The sequence below is a fragment of the Bombus bifarius genome, unplaced genomic scaffold (genome assembly GCF_011952205.1).
Source record: "Bombus bifarius isolate JDL3187 unplaced genomic scaffold, Bbif_JDL3187 scf7180000007992, whole genome shotgun sequence".
NCBI lineage: Eukaryota > Metazoa > Arthropoda > Insecta > Hymenoptera > Apidae > Bombus > Bombus bifarius.
This window is the reverse complement of record NW_022884373.1, coordinates 2,117,066-2,135,765: the sequence shown is the minus strand read 5'-3', so window position 1 is coordinate 2,135,765 and position 18,700 is coordinate 2,117,066. Positions and strand designations below refer to the sequence as shown.

General features: G+C 41.0%; 1 protein-coding gene and 1 long non-coding RNA gene across 13 annotated transcripts in view; one reads left to right on the top strand and one right to left on the bottom strand.

Annotated features, from left to right (window-relative positions):
* LOC117205672 (serine/threonine-protein kinase Doa) overlaps positions 1-18,700 on the bottom strand; it is a 44,037-nt gene that overhangs the window by 3,696 nt on the left and 21,641 nt on the right. For 9 of the 12 annotated variants that reach the window (XM_033444330.1, XM_033444333.1, XM_033444331.1 and 6 more), the window contains 3 exons: positions 18,320-18,557; positions 2,990-3,068; positions 1,240-1,306 (listed from right to left, as the gene is read on the bottom strand). In XM_033444330.1, coding sequence (XP_033300221.1) covers positions 1,240-1,306; positions 2,990-3,068; positions 18,320-18,557 — 384 coding nt within the window. Of the gene's footprint in view, positions 1-1,239; positions 1,307-2,989; positions 3,069-7,037; positions 9,518-15,416; positions 16,455-18,319; positions 18,558-18,700 lie in introns of those variants that run through there. The other 3 variants (XM_033444339.1, XM_033444327.1, XM_033444328.1) reach the window with 3 other exon arrangements.
* LOC117205677 lies at positions 10,815-12,462 on the top strand. The gene is made up of 2 exons (XR_004487267.1): positions 10,815-11,177; positions 11,957-12,462. It is a non-coding gene; the product is annotated as an uncharacterized LOC117205677 (long non-coding RNA).

Here is an 18,700-nt window from a genome sequence, read left to right as displayed (position 1 = left end):
GAAGAATGTGAAAAATGGTTCAAAGAAATTCTCCCCTGATCGGCATCCCGACGAGCGATTTCGTGACAATTCGTTCGCCCGTCGAGGCCCGTAAAACAAAGTGCAAGGCCATCCTATTATTGCGACTACTTGCGCGTCATTTTGTGACACTGCGGCACGGCTATTTCTGACTCTGCTATGACTCGAGTCGCGCCACGCACCTTTGCGATTTTCTTTGGTGCATGTCGTTCTGAGTGGACAGAAAGTCAGGATCAACAAAAAGAATATCCCAGAAAGAAAAATCAGGAGGAACTTGGAGGAAATCAGAGTAGGACAGGATAAGTACAGGATAATCTATAAATTACTTTACTATCAAAACAGAATAGATTCTTCTATGTGTGTTTTAAATGTTTTAAAAAAATTGTGTTTCACATAGTGGAGATTCATTACGGAAGCATTTACTACAGAGCAACAAAAGTAATTAAATACCATTTTTTTAAATTAACGCTGTATCGCCTAATTTTTATGTCGTGAATATATCCATAAAGTTAGTAACACACAGAGTTTGTTGTTGTCTCCAGCAACAAGAGTTTGTCAGCGATTTGCAACAAGTCAGAGAACCATGTTCGATGTGTATTAAGGAAAATATCGAATACATATGTCAAGCAAAGTATTTGGACAGAGCCAAGAACATGCATTTGAAGACTGTCTTGCCAATTTGGAATCTTACAGGCTTTGTTGCAAGTTACCAGTGATAATAAATTGTCTTGCACGGTAACAAGTTTGGTAACAAGATAAACGCGCGCAAGCAAATTTTAGAAATTGTAATTGATATAAAATTGTCGAAATTATTACGGATTTCCTCTATCACGTATGGTAAAACTCAGTCGAATGATGTGGTTTCTCGTAGTAAATCACTGACAGGCTCCTTTAGCTGAATCTGCCGGGCCAAATGATATATTCCTAGTTGTACAAGCAAATCCCTTGCGTAAAAATAGAAAATGTATATTCCCTACTTTAAGACAACAGCACTGAACTTCAGAAACAAAATTCGATTATTGCCTTACGTTGCTCCGCAAATACTTCCATTATAAATTCCCAAAACCTGAAACAAAATTTTTAACACATATAGCATAGAGGAATTTATTCGACATCTTAACAGTAAGCCATTCTGTATATAAAAAGGAGACTAAAGAAAAATAGAAAAACGCAGACCCGAGGTAGGTTACCTATGTAGTAGTTACATTAGCTGCCACTTACATTTGCAAGTCCTTAACCTTGACAACTTTTCCAAAAGTACCCTCTCCTAGGGTGGCCAGTACTTTATCTGCAATGTAAAAAGATAGATAAGCGTCCGAATACATCAAAGACCTCGCGTCCATGGAAGGATCGTCCGTGTTGCTCTATAAAGGCCCTGCCCTCGACTCTAAAACCTAAATTTATCATCGATGGACTATCTCGAACAACATTTAACATATTCTCATCGATGATAAATTTCTCATACATATATACACACACCAAACGATTTCTAAGAAAATTCTAACGAAGATAAGAGAAGAACAACAGAGACGCACTTCTTGTTGGACGTTCGGCCGATGTGTGTTCTGTACGCCATACGTTGTGAACGGATGTATGATTTAAGTGAAAAAAACGGTATCGTTAGAACTTTATGTTTTATCGATCGGAACTGCTGCTCTCCTAAAGGCCGAGGTACCCTAATCGTAAAAAATTGGCAGCCTGAGGACATAACATTGACTATCACATCCGGATGCACGTGTAAAACCCGACGTCAACACTATTCTCTGTCACTGTTCCAGCCTTGAATAGGCTGGATGCATTGGAAACGTTGTGTGAAAAGCCATCGGAATAATGAGAGCGAATGTCCAATGTCCTCGTGCGCCTGTTCAAAGACAGGGGAACACGTCATCCCGAAGAAAACGTATCGACGAGATAGCGCAAGCGTGATCTCTCTTTGTCTCTCCTCCTTCCTTCGCCTCTCTGTCTCTCTCTGGCTCCGACATTTCATCTTCAATGACAGGAATGAAAGCTCCATACAAGAGAAGAGGAATTTATATTGCAAATAGCATTCCGAGAAAGTTGCTGTATTTGTACTCTCAGAGACATATATGCGAATAGTGGATTCTGAAAATTCTCTGGTATACTTGAAACAGTGGTATACTTTAATGAGAAATCCAGCATATTTAGAAGTATTTGGAAGTAGTAGTACATGATAGTGGGAAAGATATTTAAGTAGTGGTTATAGAGAAATTAGTCACACAGTAACGTTTTAGAGTGTTTTGAACATGTTTGAGCTAGTTTGGATATGTTTGAGGTAGCAAGAGTTGATCAATTTGCACTATATATATATATATATATATATATATATATATATATATATATATATATATATATATATATATATATATTGGATATACTCGTCGATTACGATGTGCAGGGTGGAGGAAAACGAATATTTGTAACAGGAAGAAGATCGCTACGACGAACACGTGTTGCCAAACCTTCCAACCATCTAAAGTCATTTGCGGAACCCCTTATACCGTAAACCCATTAACAAACATTAATTGAAAGAGATGATTAAAAGGGACAGAAATCGATGTGAAAGGAGAATCAACCCTTTTCGATTAAGACAGACAGAGAATTTTTAAGGAAGTATCCAATATTCTCTCGACTATCAGACACAGAGCAATCACGAAGAAGAATCAAGGATTTGTCAAACTAAAACAAATAGAACAACGTCGAGGAACAATTTTGCGAAATGGATCAACCTGAAACAAGCATACACGACGAAATACACAGAGGCAAGTTGTGAAAAATTCTACAACACAGAAGTTTGAGAACAAGAGAAAAAGAAAGGGGAAGCAGAGGCGAGAAGAGGCAAAGAGAGACCATGGGCAGATACCGTGGGTAACCGATCCGATCGATCGATCGACCAATCGATCTGAGGCTTGCTTAAATCTACTACAATGAGTGTATTCACGTATTCACGAACATCTATTTGCCAGGATGTCGCCGGATTGGTAAACAAGGTGGCCGTCTTCGTCGTCCTCGACGGAGGGCGGTCGTGGGCTCTACATATGGGCCGGTGGAATCGGTATCAGCGGCGCGTGCCAACAGAGGACCCAATCAGTGGTGTGGAGTGCACCGTTTGGTTGGTCCGGATCACATTGGTCGGTCCGACGATCAGTCCCAGTGTGTTCGGTTTCATGACGAAGAGCCCCGACAGAGAACCAATTTCCCCAGCGGTCGTAACGTTGATCGACGATTCACCAGTTGATTGGACCAGAGAAGACGTAGTCGTTGTGGTTCGCACGTTGATAGGTTGCGTGTGGTCAATGGCCACCACACGTAAGTCGGCCAAGTTGTCGGTCATCGTTGACGTTGCAGGGTAGAGCGTGAGATCCCATTGTGGCCGAGAAGAAGAGACGTTGGAGTGTCCACATCCAAGAGCCGTCGCATTAACCGATCGCCACCACACACCGTCATCCACCACCACCACCACGAGGGCGGAGACCCGTGTAACACGCGGTAGAGGACGTGTGTAAGCACGGACGAACGTACGAGTGTGTCGGTGGGGAGGAAGTAGGGGGATACATCATCGTCATCGGTCATCATCGAACCACCCGATCCGAGCGCCCAGTCGAGACCATAGTGACCAATCCGTGTGCCATATCCGTTTCCATTCCATTCCATTCCATTACAACGGAGATGGTAACCCAACAATCAGAGAGAAAGGGGAGAGGGCAAAATGGTTTGCCAAGTCAGAAAGTTGCGGTTACGAATTTTACCATCGGCACAAAGCGAACATATTTTGTCATTTCTTACTATTATTACTTTTTTTAAAATTTACGAATATGATTATAATATTACGATCATTATGTCTCATTTGTTACCTTTTACTTTTTTCTCTAAAGATATAGAAATATCGTTTCTATTGCTTTTTTTACTTAGATCTTGTTTTTTTCCTAAACTCTTATACTCGTGTTAAAGTTAGTTACTTTGTACATTGCATCGAAGGAGCTGTCTTACTTTAGCGTATGGAACATACGAAAATGGATATCTAAAATAGACGCGTAAATATCGAAATAGAATATTACTTTCTCGTTTATATGCATTGAATTAGAGATTGAATTCATTTACAGGGATAAAGATCGACGAATGAAAAAATGTCGGACAGCTTCTCTCGAGTGTGCTCGTCACGTATTATTCTTTTCTCTAACATGCTCGGAGAGGTCGTCTTTTCTCTACTATATATTTTTTCTCAATATTTATGTTAATCTTCAATAATCTGTAGAAACTCGGTGTACTTACGTGAATGCGCCAAATGAACGCGCCACGACGCTCGATCCGTCGTTTCGATCGACCGTCGTGACACGTTCGTACGGCGCGCCAGTGCGGATCGATCGATCGACACTTCGAGTCTACCTTATCGACGCGCGAATTCAAACTGACTCGATGCATGAACTACTATACATGAACTGAAACGATTCTTTTTTCTTTTTTTTCCTTTTTTTTTTGAAGAACGAGGGGACAAAACTGTGGTACTCTATCGATCCTTATCGATTAAATAGAAATGTTTTTCATCGCGAAAACACATTTTGAAAATACATAATATTTGTGTAAAGGTTTAATTATTGAATTAATTAAGAACGCGTACGTATAGAAAAATGTTTTAGAGAAAATTTATCACATCAATGGTTTGAAGAGATATTACAAATTACAGTTTGCTAAACTCGATAACAACTTGCTGAATACACTGCAGCTTCGATGGATCGTTGACACGGTGCCAACGCGCAATTATTTCGGATTAGTCGAACATCGAGCGTGAGATCGAGAATTTTTCAACGCGCCGACGCGGCATCGCAGTAAGTCAGTCGGCCAGAGGAAAAAAAATTCACTTACGTAACTATAACATATAGTTAAGTTTTCTTGTTAAAACGGATTTATCATCCTGGTACGAATATTCAGTGATGCTTCGAAAGACATTAGCCGAGTATTACGATGATTTGAGATATTTCAAAGAGTTAGAATGCTCTAGAAGCGTTTCCCAATCCTCATTAAGTGGGATCCTCTTTTATAACAGCCAAATAAAATAGATTAGTTAATAGCTAAGAATAGATCTATAAGAATAAAGATCTAGAAGAATATAATCTCTAATCTAACGTGATAGTTACATGGATAACATAATTAAGTTACATGGATAACATAATCTGCCTTCATTTATCAAAAGTCAGTATTAAAACTAACATTGATAGCGTAATGTATGCAGCTATAGTGGAATAGATAAGCGTTAGAAATCTTTGCGAAGAAATTTTCTATAAAAATAACTATGCCAAGCACTGGTGCTTGGAACCCACAGACTGGAAATCCAGACTCTAAATATACTGTACATATTTTCAATTAAATTAATTGTAAACTCTAATAATCTATCTTTATTGTTGCGTATCGTCGACAAGTCGAAGATAAAATGGATACTTAGACTGGAATCAGTAGAAAATAAACGAAACGCACTAAATCAGTATTGTTCGAGCCTTACTGTCGAATAAAGTTGACTCTCCCCACCCTGATGTGTCGTCTTCTGTTTCAAGAGCGAGGTAAAAAAAGAAAAATTCTTTCTCCTACAAAGACGACGTGAGACGACAGAGGTGAACAAAATCCCAACCCAAGAGGCTTCAAAATGTTGCTTTAAATAACTAAAAGTGTATACAGCTTACAGATTTTGCTTGCAGACCTGTAGCTGCATATAAAATGTCTGAATGCCTACAGGCAGTAAAACAATACTAACGATTTATGATACCGATCATGGAACGAGTCTCTTAAAATCTCAACCGATCAAACTACTCGATCGATCATTATAATCTCGTTACGTCTGATTTACCAATTATACGAATTTTGGGGTTTTCAATTACCTTTCGAAGCACCACATGGACTATCAAATACCAAACCTAATTCTCTATTCCTAATAACGACAGGCTAGTAACTCACGAGTCTCGATAAGATAGCTCGAAAACGTGAGAAAAATTCAGGAATACGATTCTTGGATGACGAACCAAAATTCGTATCATTGTATTAGGTCGTTTTATAAATCTCGTCGCTTTTTTGCTAAACTTTGACGCGAAATTGCAGAAAAGTACTATGAGCTCAATCGTCAATCGTTTCCTGTCACCTTTTTCGTCCAAATACGAACGTTTCTATTCTTAATTCATCGAACGTATCTGATTCAGGATCCGAGCAAAGAAGTTTTAGAACTTCCTGCTTGGAACTTTGGAAAAACCATCGTTAGCGTGTCTTTACATCTGGAGTTTTTAGAACGATCAAATTAAAATCTTTAATTTCCACTTTCGCTTCTTCTTCTTCTTTTTTTTTTTTAATAATTCAGAAAGCATACAGTCTTAATTGGATTCTCGGTTGCTATTCTTTCACTATTTTATCAATCTTCATCAAATTCACGCCTATTAAGTACCAAGTGTCCATTCAGAAAACAGACGCGTCGCATGCTCTCAATTCGAGCTTTCGATTGCCATACTTTCGCTGTTCTATCGATCTTCTTAAAATTTCCTAAACTAAACTAACTAAACTAAACTAAATTCCCTTGATTTAAGCTCTCAGTTGCCGTTCCATCTTCGATCAAAGATGCAAGTTCAAATTTACGCCTGTTAAATACCAAACACCGATGAAAGAAGCAAACAATGAAAAAGCCGTATGCTTCTTACGTAAAGAATAACGTTCGTTGAAGATCGATGAGAGAGAAGAAGCGTCAAGACTTATAGAACGACCCAATAACTATCTCTCGGATGGACGCCGTACAAACACAAGTATCGATTAGTAGATCTCTGAGCGGCTCTGGAATCGCCAGCCAAGGGTTGGACTTGTTAACTCGAGCGGAGACGCATAAACAGCTGTGAGAGAGGAATGTGTGCGGCAGGAGGAGGTGGCACGCAACAACACAGCAGCAGCAACGGGGACTGATCAGAACAACGTTCATCCACGATCGACAGCCGTCAGAGAAACCCATAGAAACCCGCGGTTCGACAACTTACAATCGCGTGCTGGACCGTGTCCGCGTTGTTGTTAACGACACTCGCGGCCATTGCGCTCTTCGACGCGTCTTTTCGCTCGCTTTGACGAGTACTCTTCCTATACTTGCTGGCGATTATATCTGTGGTGCTAGGCCTCATCTTCACTTGACCTCCTGCAGCCAATTGACTGTAAGTCTCTTCCATGGCAGCGTACTTCTCGATCAAACTCTGTATCTCCTTCCTCTTCGCTACTCTCTCGGAGATCGCTGGATCACTTTCCTCGGAATCGATGATCGGAAGGACGCTGACATCGTTGACGTTTTCTCTAACTACGCTACTCGTTGGTGTCTTGTCAGGATCATCGTCCTTCTTCTCCTTCGACACCAAAGGCTCCACTTTCATCGGTCGAACTATTCGAAGAGCAGCAGACGAAGATTCCAGTTGCTCGCTTTTACCGTTTCTATACGGCCTCACTTTTCTCGTACGCGTCTCCGCATGGCCAGATTTGTGTCTTCCGTATCTACGATATGCGTCTGAATTTTGTAAAGCGTGTTTGTCTACACGATGATAGCCGGGTGTTTTCTCGCGTTTGAACTCTTTCGCGGTGGGAGACCTGACGAAGGGATACGCTTTTTCCGAGAGCACCACGCTGGTTTGGCTCTTGATCACGGTTCGGGTCATCGAAGGTTCCAGGGTCTTCTCGTCGCGGACAAACGGGCTGTCTTCGCGACGATAATAAGCGTGATCTCGATCTCGTTCGCGAGTGCGTCTATACTCGATGGACGGTCGATCCGTATGATCGTGATGCTTCTTTCTCGAATATTTGTCAAGGATTGTACAGTACTTGTCCTCTAAACGCGCTCTTGCGCTGTTCAATTGACTGACGATCGGCGATGGTCGTGTAACAGATGGTTTGTTCCCCACGTTGTCGTTCACCGTAGACATTCCTCGTACTCTGGTGGTTAATCGTTGTAGGAGATTCGAACACGAGTCGCTGAGGAGCTGAGTGACGCTCGTCGTGGTCGAAGAGCGCGCGTATCGACTTCGCCGACCCGTCGAACCTTGACGAGACGTCGACATGTTGTCGCGTGGCGCGAAGATGAACATCGAGACACAGTTTCGACGCCCACGCGGTTATCTGTTCTGATTAATCCTTATAAACCTTCGATTTCGATGGAAATCAAGTAGAAAATTCTCTATAGGCCGATTAATCGATCTACAGTTGCAAGGTTTCGATTTCTGTCAAAAGTAAGTTGAAAATCTTCGTCCAATTATCCGCTCGATTGGTTGATTCTTTCAAACCTTTTATCTTCATGAGAAATCTTAGTAAACCTAAAGAAAATAAAGTAGAAAATCTTCCAACAATTTGATCGATGGTTTAACGATACCTGTCAGAAGCAAATACAAAATTCCTCGTCTAAGTAACTAGTTCATACTTCCAAAACTTGGATTTCGACGAAAACCAAGTGGAAGATCTTCGTCCAACAATGTAATCGATAGATTTCGATAGAAACCAAATAGGAAACTGTCGATTCAATGATCCGGTGCTTGGCCACTGCTTCCAAATCTTCGATTTCAATAGAAACAAATAGCAAACTGTTCGTTCAACGATTTAGTGCTTGCAAGTGTTCGATTTCGATCCAAATCAACAAAAAGATGTTCATTCAACGATCTGATTAATCGATTGTTAATTCTAAAGTTTCGATTTCGACTAAAGCCACGTGGAGAATCTCCAGCCAACGATCCAATGTTTGATTGACGACCGAGTCTTTGATTTCGATAGCGATTCTTAGAAAAGTTGATCTAAGAAACTCTTCGTGCAACAATCCAATGGAATTCAACTTCCCCGACTACATTCCACACGGCAGCTTCCTCCGGTAATTCTGTTTGTTTTCGCACTTTGAATCGCGCGATTCGATACGCGTCAGTTTTCCCTCGCGTGCGTTTCCTCGAATATCCAACGCGAGACAGCTCTTCGGACCGCGGTTACAACAGGCTTCAAGGTCGTGCCGTTAGAGCTTGCGGAGTGTTCTCAGCGTGACACAAGCGACGTATCTTCACCCTGTATCGTACAACGGCTGCGAGAAACAACAGTCGACTCACAGATTCAACTGCAAAATCACACATACACACACGCGCGCCAATATACAGAAGACGAACGAGAGATTGAAGGATTATACAGATTATTCGGAAGATTAGAAAAGCGATCCAGCGACGATTGCCGGAGAATTTCGACGCGGACCTGGCCGCAGGTTCATCACTCGGCCGTAGGTGCGAGCATCGTGCAACAGGGACGCCGACGAAGGCACTAAAGAGAAGCACGACCACAACGGCGGTCACGGAGACGACGGCCGACGTCGACCGTTCACGAAGACGAGGAGGAGGATTCGGTGCGCCCCGCCAAATACTCTCGTCGCACTAAAAATACCGGGCAGCGGTGGTGAGCTACACTCTCCGACCATTCTACATCTATCTCTGCCTCTCTTCCTCCAAACTCTTCGTACCTCGTTCCTCTTTTCTACCGATATCTATTTCTCTCTCTCTCTCTCTCTCTCTCTCTCTCTCTCTCTGTCGTGTACGAAAACGAATAATCCGTGCTGCGATGAGGAACAGAAAGGAACCAGTAGGAAGGAAGAGACGAAGAGGAGAGAGTGGTAGAGTATTACGTAAATTTGTCCCTCGCTTATTCGGAATGGCGAAGTTCGGCACGCTCCTCAGGATCGGGTCTTGGCAACGTCACCGCTTCCTGGTGCACGACGAGGTCGGAAGAAGCTTACGGTGCATCATTGTCACCGATGGCGTTTAAGGTTCTGGTTATTATGACGCGGTACGGTCGTGTTCTCGCCAACTCGATGTGTCGTAGGAATCGAAATTGTATTGTACGTAGGTTGTTTCGAGTGCATGGATTTTCACTTTCGAGTGTTTCATCGGTTATTACAGTTCCTGGACTGTCGAATTAGGACCACGCGTAGAAACTTTATTTGGAGAATAACCGCGGCAACTCTCGCTCAAAAGTCTCAGGCTAATTATCACCTGTTTGCTTCAGACCGAGAAATATTAAATGATCACTAAAGGACGTAAACAAACACCATCTAATGTGACATTTTGTGTATGACAAAAGAACCGATTAATGGATTAACAGGTTCACTAGAAAGTACATTTATATCGTTTGAAGTTCACGATCTACATCAGATATCGAAGATTTGTGAAGAATAAAAAGTGCTTAAGACTTTTCAGTGTACGTCATATATACTGGTATTATGTCAGATAAAAAGCAAATTGTCCTGAATTGTAAAAATTATTATTAAATACATACACAATCAATTATTTAATCCGTTTCACTTATTATTCCATTTTGCCATAAAAAATGCCATTAAAGATATCTCTAAGCCTAATTAATCCTCCGTACTTATTTTTTACTGTTACGTGATCAGATTCGGGAACAAAGATTCCGCACCATTTGGCCAAGAAAAATGTTTACCAAGACAGTAAAGATAATATAAAGATCCTATATAACGAAGCATAGGCAAAAACGTATAATCCTCAAATGGAGACAAATTAATATATAAATGAATTAATTTCATTTCCCATTAAAATTCCACCGCGCCTCTCTACTTTACTAAAAAGGTAAAAACTATCGTAAGTTTCGAGTGATCCTAATTCGATGACCATGGACTGTACACGACCATGTGCTGTATGAATAGGGGGGCGTTTTCGCACACGCGTGCCTGATGTTTCTTAGTCTCTCGTTCGTTTTCTGTCTCTCCGCTGCGCACCTTGACACATATAGAAATTACGAAATCGGAGGAGGAGCGCGGTTCGAACGGGAGCAACGGAGCTTTCGTGGCATTAAATTCCGATCTACGCCGGTGACGGATATACGTATTGCGCGTAATTAGAGCGCGCTCCATCGGTTTTTGCGAGATCGTTGCACCATCGAAAAGATTCTGACGTTGGAGTGCAAGAGGTGGCGAGAATCGATGCTGTATAGTACGACGGCTTGACTATTGGTGTTCATTATCGGTGTTCATTAGTAGTCGTAGAATTTCTAGTTTGGCTTTTGGTTCGTTAGAACGCTGCCAATCGATTTTTTCGAGATCGTTACACCATCGAGAAGATTTCGATGTTGGAGCCCAAGAAGCGAACTATCGATGCAGTATGGTATGGCTTGGCTATCGATGTTTATTATTATCGTTACGTTCATTGGTATTCGTAGAACTTCCAAGTTAATTTTGGTTAATTAGAACACGGTCCGTCAGTTTCCGCGAGATCGTTGTACGCAGGCACAAGCTAAATTTCAATGATGCTCTAAAACGTGTCATTGGCCTCCCGCGTTGTCAAAACATCGTGTGGATATGTTTCTACTTGGGGGTAAACATACTCGTTAAGAAACTCGAACCACTAATGAACAATGCGAGTATTCAGAGAATCGTAAAAACTATCAACGTGATAATTGACAAAATAGGTAAGCAATACAAATTTTACCATCACCTTGAAGAATATCATCTATTGAGAAGTTCGAACGACGGAAAGCAATTGATGGTTGTGAAAACCCAATGGACTATCGATAGTATAATACACTTATCGGTATGTCAAACAACATTGACACGATTTCTTCTATATCTCCTAACGAAAACAAGTTGATATATAGCGTAGAAAATATTTGTGCTTCTACAACAATAATAATTTACTCGTCTAGCAATGAATTTATTTATTTCTGCTCATGTAATTTTGTTTACGATAAATGAATAAATATTAAAAATAGGACACAGTGATTTGTACCGCGTAGAAGATGAATTAGCGTGTCTTTGCTGGTAGAATATCGCGATAAAATTGCTTTTTAAGGGCTAACACGCGATAAAAAAAATTCACATTTGCATTTTATCGAACCATGTGGGTCAATCTTTTTTTTTCTTGCTTGAAAAGTACTTTATCTTCAGGTTGATTGATTCACAAATTATGAGTCAGACAGGGAAGGTTGTTCTAATCTGACAGAAAAAATATTGGCATATCCAAGCAGTGATATCTAAATCTGGTGAATACATCCATACGTCGTATATTATTCCTAATACTATTAATTGTAACTTGTATATCATTGAAAATATCATTCTGATCACAGATGATTCTCGTAATATAATGACCAGATGCCGGACACCGTCATATGAAACAGTTCACCAATTGCTCATCGGCCAGATACTTCCTCCATAAGCAAACAAAAATCGGGTATACTGTATCTCAAAAATCGTCATACGATATCAAAGAACAACTTTATGGAAAGTATTTGATCATTGTATATCAACTGATTATTAATAGACTGCGGCTCTTTATATAATTGTCTTTTTAAACGCACGTAAAGAAATGGAATCTAAAATTTTCTTCAGTTTCTAGATATTGTAACAAGTACTCTACTTCCGATTCTTGATATATAATTGTACGTTCTCTGTATTTTAATATTCACCGATTCATTGTCATCGATTACCAATCATAAGCCTCTTGCGTCGATAAATCAAGAAACAAACATAACATTTTTCAAATTCTTGTTAAAATGTGAATTGCGCGTTAATCAAAAGCTTCTTTCATAGTCGAAGTACGCTATTCGTCAAAAAATCGTCGAATTCTAAATTCTAAACATCGGGCCAGCGAAGTACGTTGGTCAGTGGAAGAGTTCGCGAACTATTAATAAAGTCTGGGCCTTTTGTCTTCAAGGTCGCCGATTCGATGATATCGATGTCGCGGGTTTCCTACAAAATAGTGGTATAAATACGCGTCGCGTTAGAAAATAACGGCGCAGTTCATGCTCGATTCTCGCCCACGAGTTCGCGTTTCACGCGGAACTTTCCTGGCATCAACGGAAACCGTTTCTGCCTGCGTGCATCATCGGCCGTTTCCGGGAGAGAGGAAAATAAAAAAACGATGATTTAGAGCCAACGTGGTGGAATTAGCGCGAAAATATCGCGTAAACGTTGGTTTAACGACAAAGAAGCGCAACGTTTATGACAGCATTCAATACACGAACAATACGTCCCTGTCTCGTACAGTGACTGCTGTTTGATAAATTTTCACATCCAGTTTTAAAAACATCTATCCGCCACAGAATCACCGCTAGCAAATATATATTTAGTCAGTGAAATATTTTGAACAAATTCCACATCCATAGACACGACTGTGTTACAACGAAGAAGAGGCTTAGAAACGATTCTGTAACGTACATTCTGAGAATGAGAATATTTTTTTCACAAGATTTCTCCTCCTCTTTGAGCTTCCATAGCCGAATCTCAAGCTTCGATGTTTATCTGCTTGATAACAGGGTTGATAAGGAACTTGTTTTTCCATTGAGAAATATATTTGATTTCGCGTGATTAAAAATTGATAGTGAATAAGTATAGCGTACAGTTATTCGACTGGTTTTGCTAAATTTTGTACTACTTGTTCGACACAATCGATTATGCGTCCTTTGTGTCCTGTAGAGTTGTATATCGCAATCAACAACGTGACGTTCATGGCCCTATACTACTTGTCTGACAGAGCCACTGACGCACAGCGACCTATACTACTTATTCGATACAAACGATGACGCACTGTATGCGTCCTATGAAACTTACTGATCACAGGACATAATGTTTATGGCCCTATACTACTTGTCTGATACAGCCACTGACGTACAACGCGCACGCTGTACTACTTATTCGATACAAACGCTGACGCACCCTATGCGTCTTATGAAATTTAGTAATCACGGGACACGATGTTTATGGCCCTGTGTTACTTGTCTGATACAGCCACTGACGCACAGCGTGCGACCTATATACTTGTTCGACACGAACGATGACACACTCTATGCGTTCTATAAAACTTGTATAATCGTAAGACGTACTGTTTACGATTCTATACTATTTATCCGACACGATTACTGACGCACAGCGTGCGACCTATGCTTCTTAAACGACACAAACAGTGCATAGTTATTAATCGTGCCAATGAGAGAAAATAAATTTAAACAACAAATGGATACAAGTCAAGCTCCGAAGTGAACGAATTATTGCGACATAAAACCTCTTTCTAGACATGTACTCTAGACAGAATTCCAATCTAAAAATTGGTAATTTATATCTTAAATACGTTTAGTAACCTTTGTGACAGGCATACGATGTAAATTACAATTACAAATGCCCTGAGATTAAACAAACCTGTAACCAAAATTATCATATAACGATCACTTGTGAACGAAAAAGAGTTATCCGATGAATTTGGGATCAAATCCCTAAAGCAACTAGGAAGTGGAAAGAACAAAGGCCGCGAAGAAAGAAGATGAACCGACCATACCACTGCGATCTCCAACTGTATTTCTCCGCTCGACGTTCGCACGCGTGTTTATCGTGGTCGTGCGTACGAGCCTGCCAAATATAACCAAGAAGCGTGAAACGCGTGCGCCACGATCGCCTCGTAAGAGCAGAGGCGAGCTAGAAAGCTCGCGGCGGGCTAGTCGTCAGCCGGCTCGTTTAAATGTTAACGCGAGTGGCTGGTTAACTAGCGCTTTACTCGCTTGCTCTCTGGCTGTTTCATTGGCCCGTTCCATGTCACCGTTGCTGCTGTCGCGCTATGGCAGAGGGCCAACCGAAACAAGTACACGCGTAGGCGAATCGCGTGTTAGGCTAAGTTCTGGCTTAGGTAAGTTTTATCCCTGATATTTGTCAACGACGTTCCACCCTTCCCTTTCACAGACGTAAAATAAGATCCTATGTCTTTGTGTTGGTGTAATAGTTATGCTGCGCAACTATGGAGGAAGAAAGTGTTTTGTCAACCCCCATCAAACAGATATAGGGCCTATTCGGATCCTGCCATTTATTTCAATATTCGATTCAAATTAGATATCTTATTCTAGTTGAAAGATAAAATTCTAATGCGTATTTTTGTTTCCATAAGATTCAAAGAACGAGATTCTACTGGGGGTCCGTTTGCACCTGGCCCTTCTAACAGGTTAAAGAATCAATCTATGGTAGAGACAATGTATATTACTTTCTTAACAGAATATTGCACTTTATTGCGCTTTTATACTGCATTAAGACACAAAATGTCGATATTCTATTGAAAGGTAGAAAAAAGCTCATAGTTTCTCCATAGTTGGACAGTGTACGTACCTACCGAGATATCCGTCTGAATGATTTTGCTTTACACATCATTTTACGTAAGTGAGAAAACAAGTTCACATGCATAGGACCGATAGGAAATATATCCAACAAATATCTCACCATGGTCAAAATGACTCGACTAGCGAAAATCTCAGAAACAATCCTATTAAACATCTCTGCATCATTATCGACTGTCGGTAATTCGAAAAATTCACTAAAATTCAAAAAAACCAATGAAGATTCGAAAAATGTCTATTCTTTCGTTGGCTACCTCTGAAATCGATGTGTCGTTCGACTCTGGTGTCACGTCGAGCTTGGTGTCCAGTTCCCTGGTGGGTTCCACGTTATTTCCCCGTTGCACCCAAGGCTCCCATCCCTGCCTGGGCCACCACGACACCTGGTTCCCAGGCATCAACATGTTCACCTCTTGGCTAGCCATCGTCGACGACGACGAGGACGAAGCCGAGGGTGGTCCACCGTCAGCCAAGCCACCGCCGCCGCCACGCACGCACCAGCCTCCAGAATGATCCAGGGTGAACAATACTGTCTGTTCCTTTCCCTTCTGTTCCCGTAGCAAATCGTACAATTTTCGTATCGTAGGATTACAAGGCTTTCGTGTCGCTCTCACAGTCGCATCTTGCCAAGAACAACGCGTATTTCTAAATCCAGGTTGTGATCGATTCTGGGTCAGCTCGCTGAGATCTCTCGAGTTACCTTAATCGACGATGTGTAAATATGTACCTCTAGATCCTATCTCTCTGTTTCTTCTAAACTCTAGATCTGTTGGTTTTCTACAGTCTCTGATAATGCACACTTTATGTACCACTTGTATGGACGAAATATTTCTCTTCATTCAGATCTGGATGATCGACGTCCGGATCATTACCGGGGTCTTGGCTTCTTTCCTCTTGTTTGGACGATCGGCTTCGACCGCCACAGGGTGATTCGTGGTGGAATTTTCTTGGAACCGACACGAAGGAGGAGCAAGAATGGTTTTGTCTTACGCGGGTGCCTCAGCTTCCGGCGAACCGGCTTCCCTGCCGGCGCGTTTCCCGACGACGATGCGGAGGACGACGGTGTTGCGCTGGCCATCTGGCGCAAACTCGCACTAAAACCGCGGCGAAACCGCGTGACGAGTCCCCCTCGAAAATAGTCGCCGGTCGAAAATAGCCGACGCTGGCTAAGAAAGAAGAATCATCGGCATTTGCTCCGGGTACACGCGTCGCCGCGCTAGTTGCATCGCGGCCTTCTCCAGAGGCTGATTCCCCATGTGTGCATCGCGTACCGATCTTCCTCTATCTTCTTTTCTGTCTTTTTCTTCCACTAAATCGTTTCCTCTTTTTCCTATTTTCTCTCGGGTTACGTTCGCGCATTGTTTGAACTTTTCTCACTCAATTTACGCTATCACATTCTGTCTGTAAGAAAAGAATTCCAAAGGTTCGCTTAACATCTTTCTAACACATTTCTTCTACTTGGATTTTACAATTTTATGAAATTTCCACAGATTTATGATAAATCATTGCTCGCTCCTTGATGGGATAATCGACGGTCTTCAAATACCACAAAAATCCATCGCTATGCTCCTTCTACCTCCTAAGATAGATGTAGAATTTGACTTTTTCTTCTCGCTTCATTCCGTTCTTCTTTGCTCTTTGATCGATCCTTTTCTTTTGCTCGTGTCCACGTATTTATATCGTCCAGAGGTCTGTCGAACGGGACGCGCAAGAGACAACACGGATATCCTTGCTTTTCATAGATACCGATAGTGGAGACACGCAGAAGGAACGAGTTGTATACGTGGGGGATGATCCGCCAGATCTACGTTCCAGCGAATGCAATGTGAAAAATTCACGAGGAGATAATGGACTAACCGCAAAAATCAAGGCTTGTGTACATGGTGGACGTATACACCATGTGTAGACATCCTATGTTAATATATCTATATTCAATATATCGTGTATTGCATTGTGTGCGTGTGTGACCACGTGTAGAATTTTGTTAACCATTCACGAACAGAAACCTTGTGTGACGCACATCTGTAAATAAAAGTCTGTATATGCCTTGTAGAATTTTATGAACAGTCTGTAAACATTCAGAAACTTAATGCGACGTACATTTGCGGACAAAAATTTGTATGCGTCTCTTTATAGGATTTTATGAATAGTCTGCAGATATATAGAAATTTATATTCGCATTTTATAAAATTGGTGTATTTAAATAAGAAGATATGTTCACAAGTATAACTTTATATACTTTACACAAAATTCACATATTTGTAAATGTTTGTATTGGCATTGTGTACAGATATGCGTTCGTGCATAAGGATTCTGATATCTACAAGCAGCCTGCATGAATTTCTAAAAGATGCACACGCAATATGCTATAATATGCAGCACACGATATAATAGTTCACACGCAATACTATTTGCAAGTTTGTACACATCTTGGTAACTGAACTTTTCATCCCTTGCGTGTACGACATTTACAAAAAAAAGAAAAAGAAATTAGGACAGATTACTCATACTTTGTAACTTTTTACTCCTGTTAATTGCTGACTGCAGCAGATGTAATTATTTAAAACCATTGTAGTTCTTTTTTCAGTAAAACCTTTGTTAAACATACATATATATGTTCTTCATCTTTAAACACCTAGGTTCAACGAATATATGAAACAGATATCCTTGAACCACCAAGTCTTCAAACCATTAATCTTTGAATGAAAATAATATTTTACCACCCAAAAAATAAAGAATATTTAAAGTATACTTGTCGGTATAAACAATCTCTAAAATATAAATACATACAATAAACATCCTCAAATTATATTATATTAACTATATTATATTAGCTATCTATTATTATTATATCAGCTATATATCATATTATATTAGCTATCAATCATATTTTTAATCGAAAGAGTACCACAGTACCTGCCATTGAGCGTGATACTATAGGAAATGAGTGTTAGGGTAAATAAGACCGCGAGGAATGGTCGACAATAATCGAGACCGATTTCTCTAAACATCTATCCGAGTTTTGTCCCCGTAATATTCTACGATATTATCAGACGCGTGGAAATGTGATCTCAAATAGTATATAACAAAATGAAATCTAAAGATACATTGGGCAGAATATAAAGACGTCCGCGTCGGTTGTCGGCGCCATTCGACTCACCTGACTTCTGGAGGACGGTGAACGATGCCTGTGTCGATCCTGACTAGTCGACGACGAGGCATGGTGACGATAGATCCTTGCACGTCGAGAAGAAGTAGGATGCGCCAAACGATCACGATCGCGATCACGATGCCCGTGCTGGCGACCGCTACTCGGTGATCGACGATGGCTTCGCTTGTACCGTCTTTCCTGGCTGGTTCCGCGGTCGTGCTGACGCGACCTCAGCACGCGTTCTCCGCTGAAATTGCCACTAATTAGTCTTAGGTTTATCACAGCCTCAGAATTAGACGTTCGTGTGAATCTGTTCACTGCGAGACGTTGGTCGTGAATGGAATATTGACAGAATAGAGAAATTAATGGGATGGATGGCGATGCAGGAAA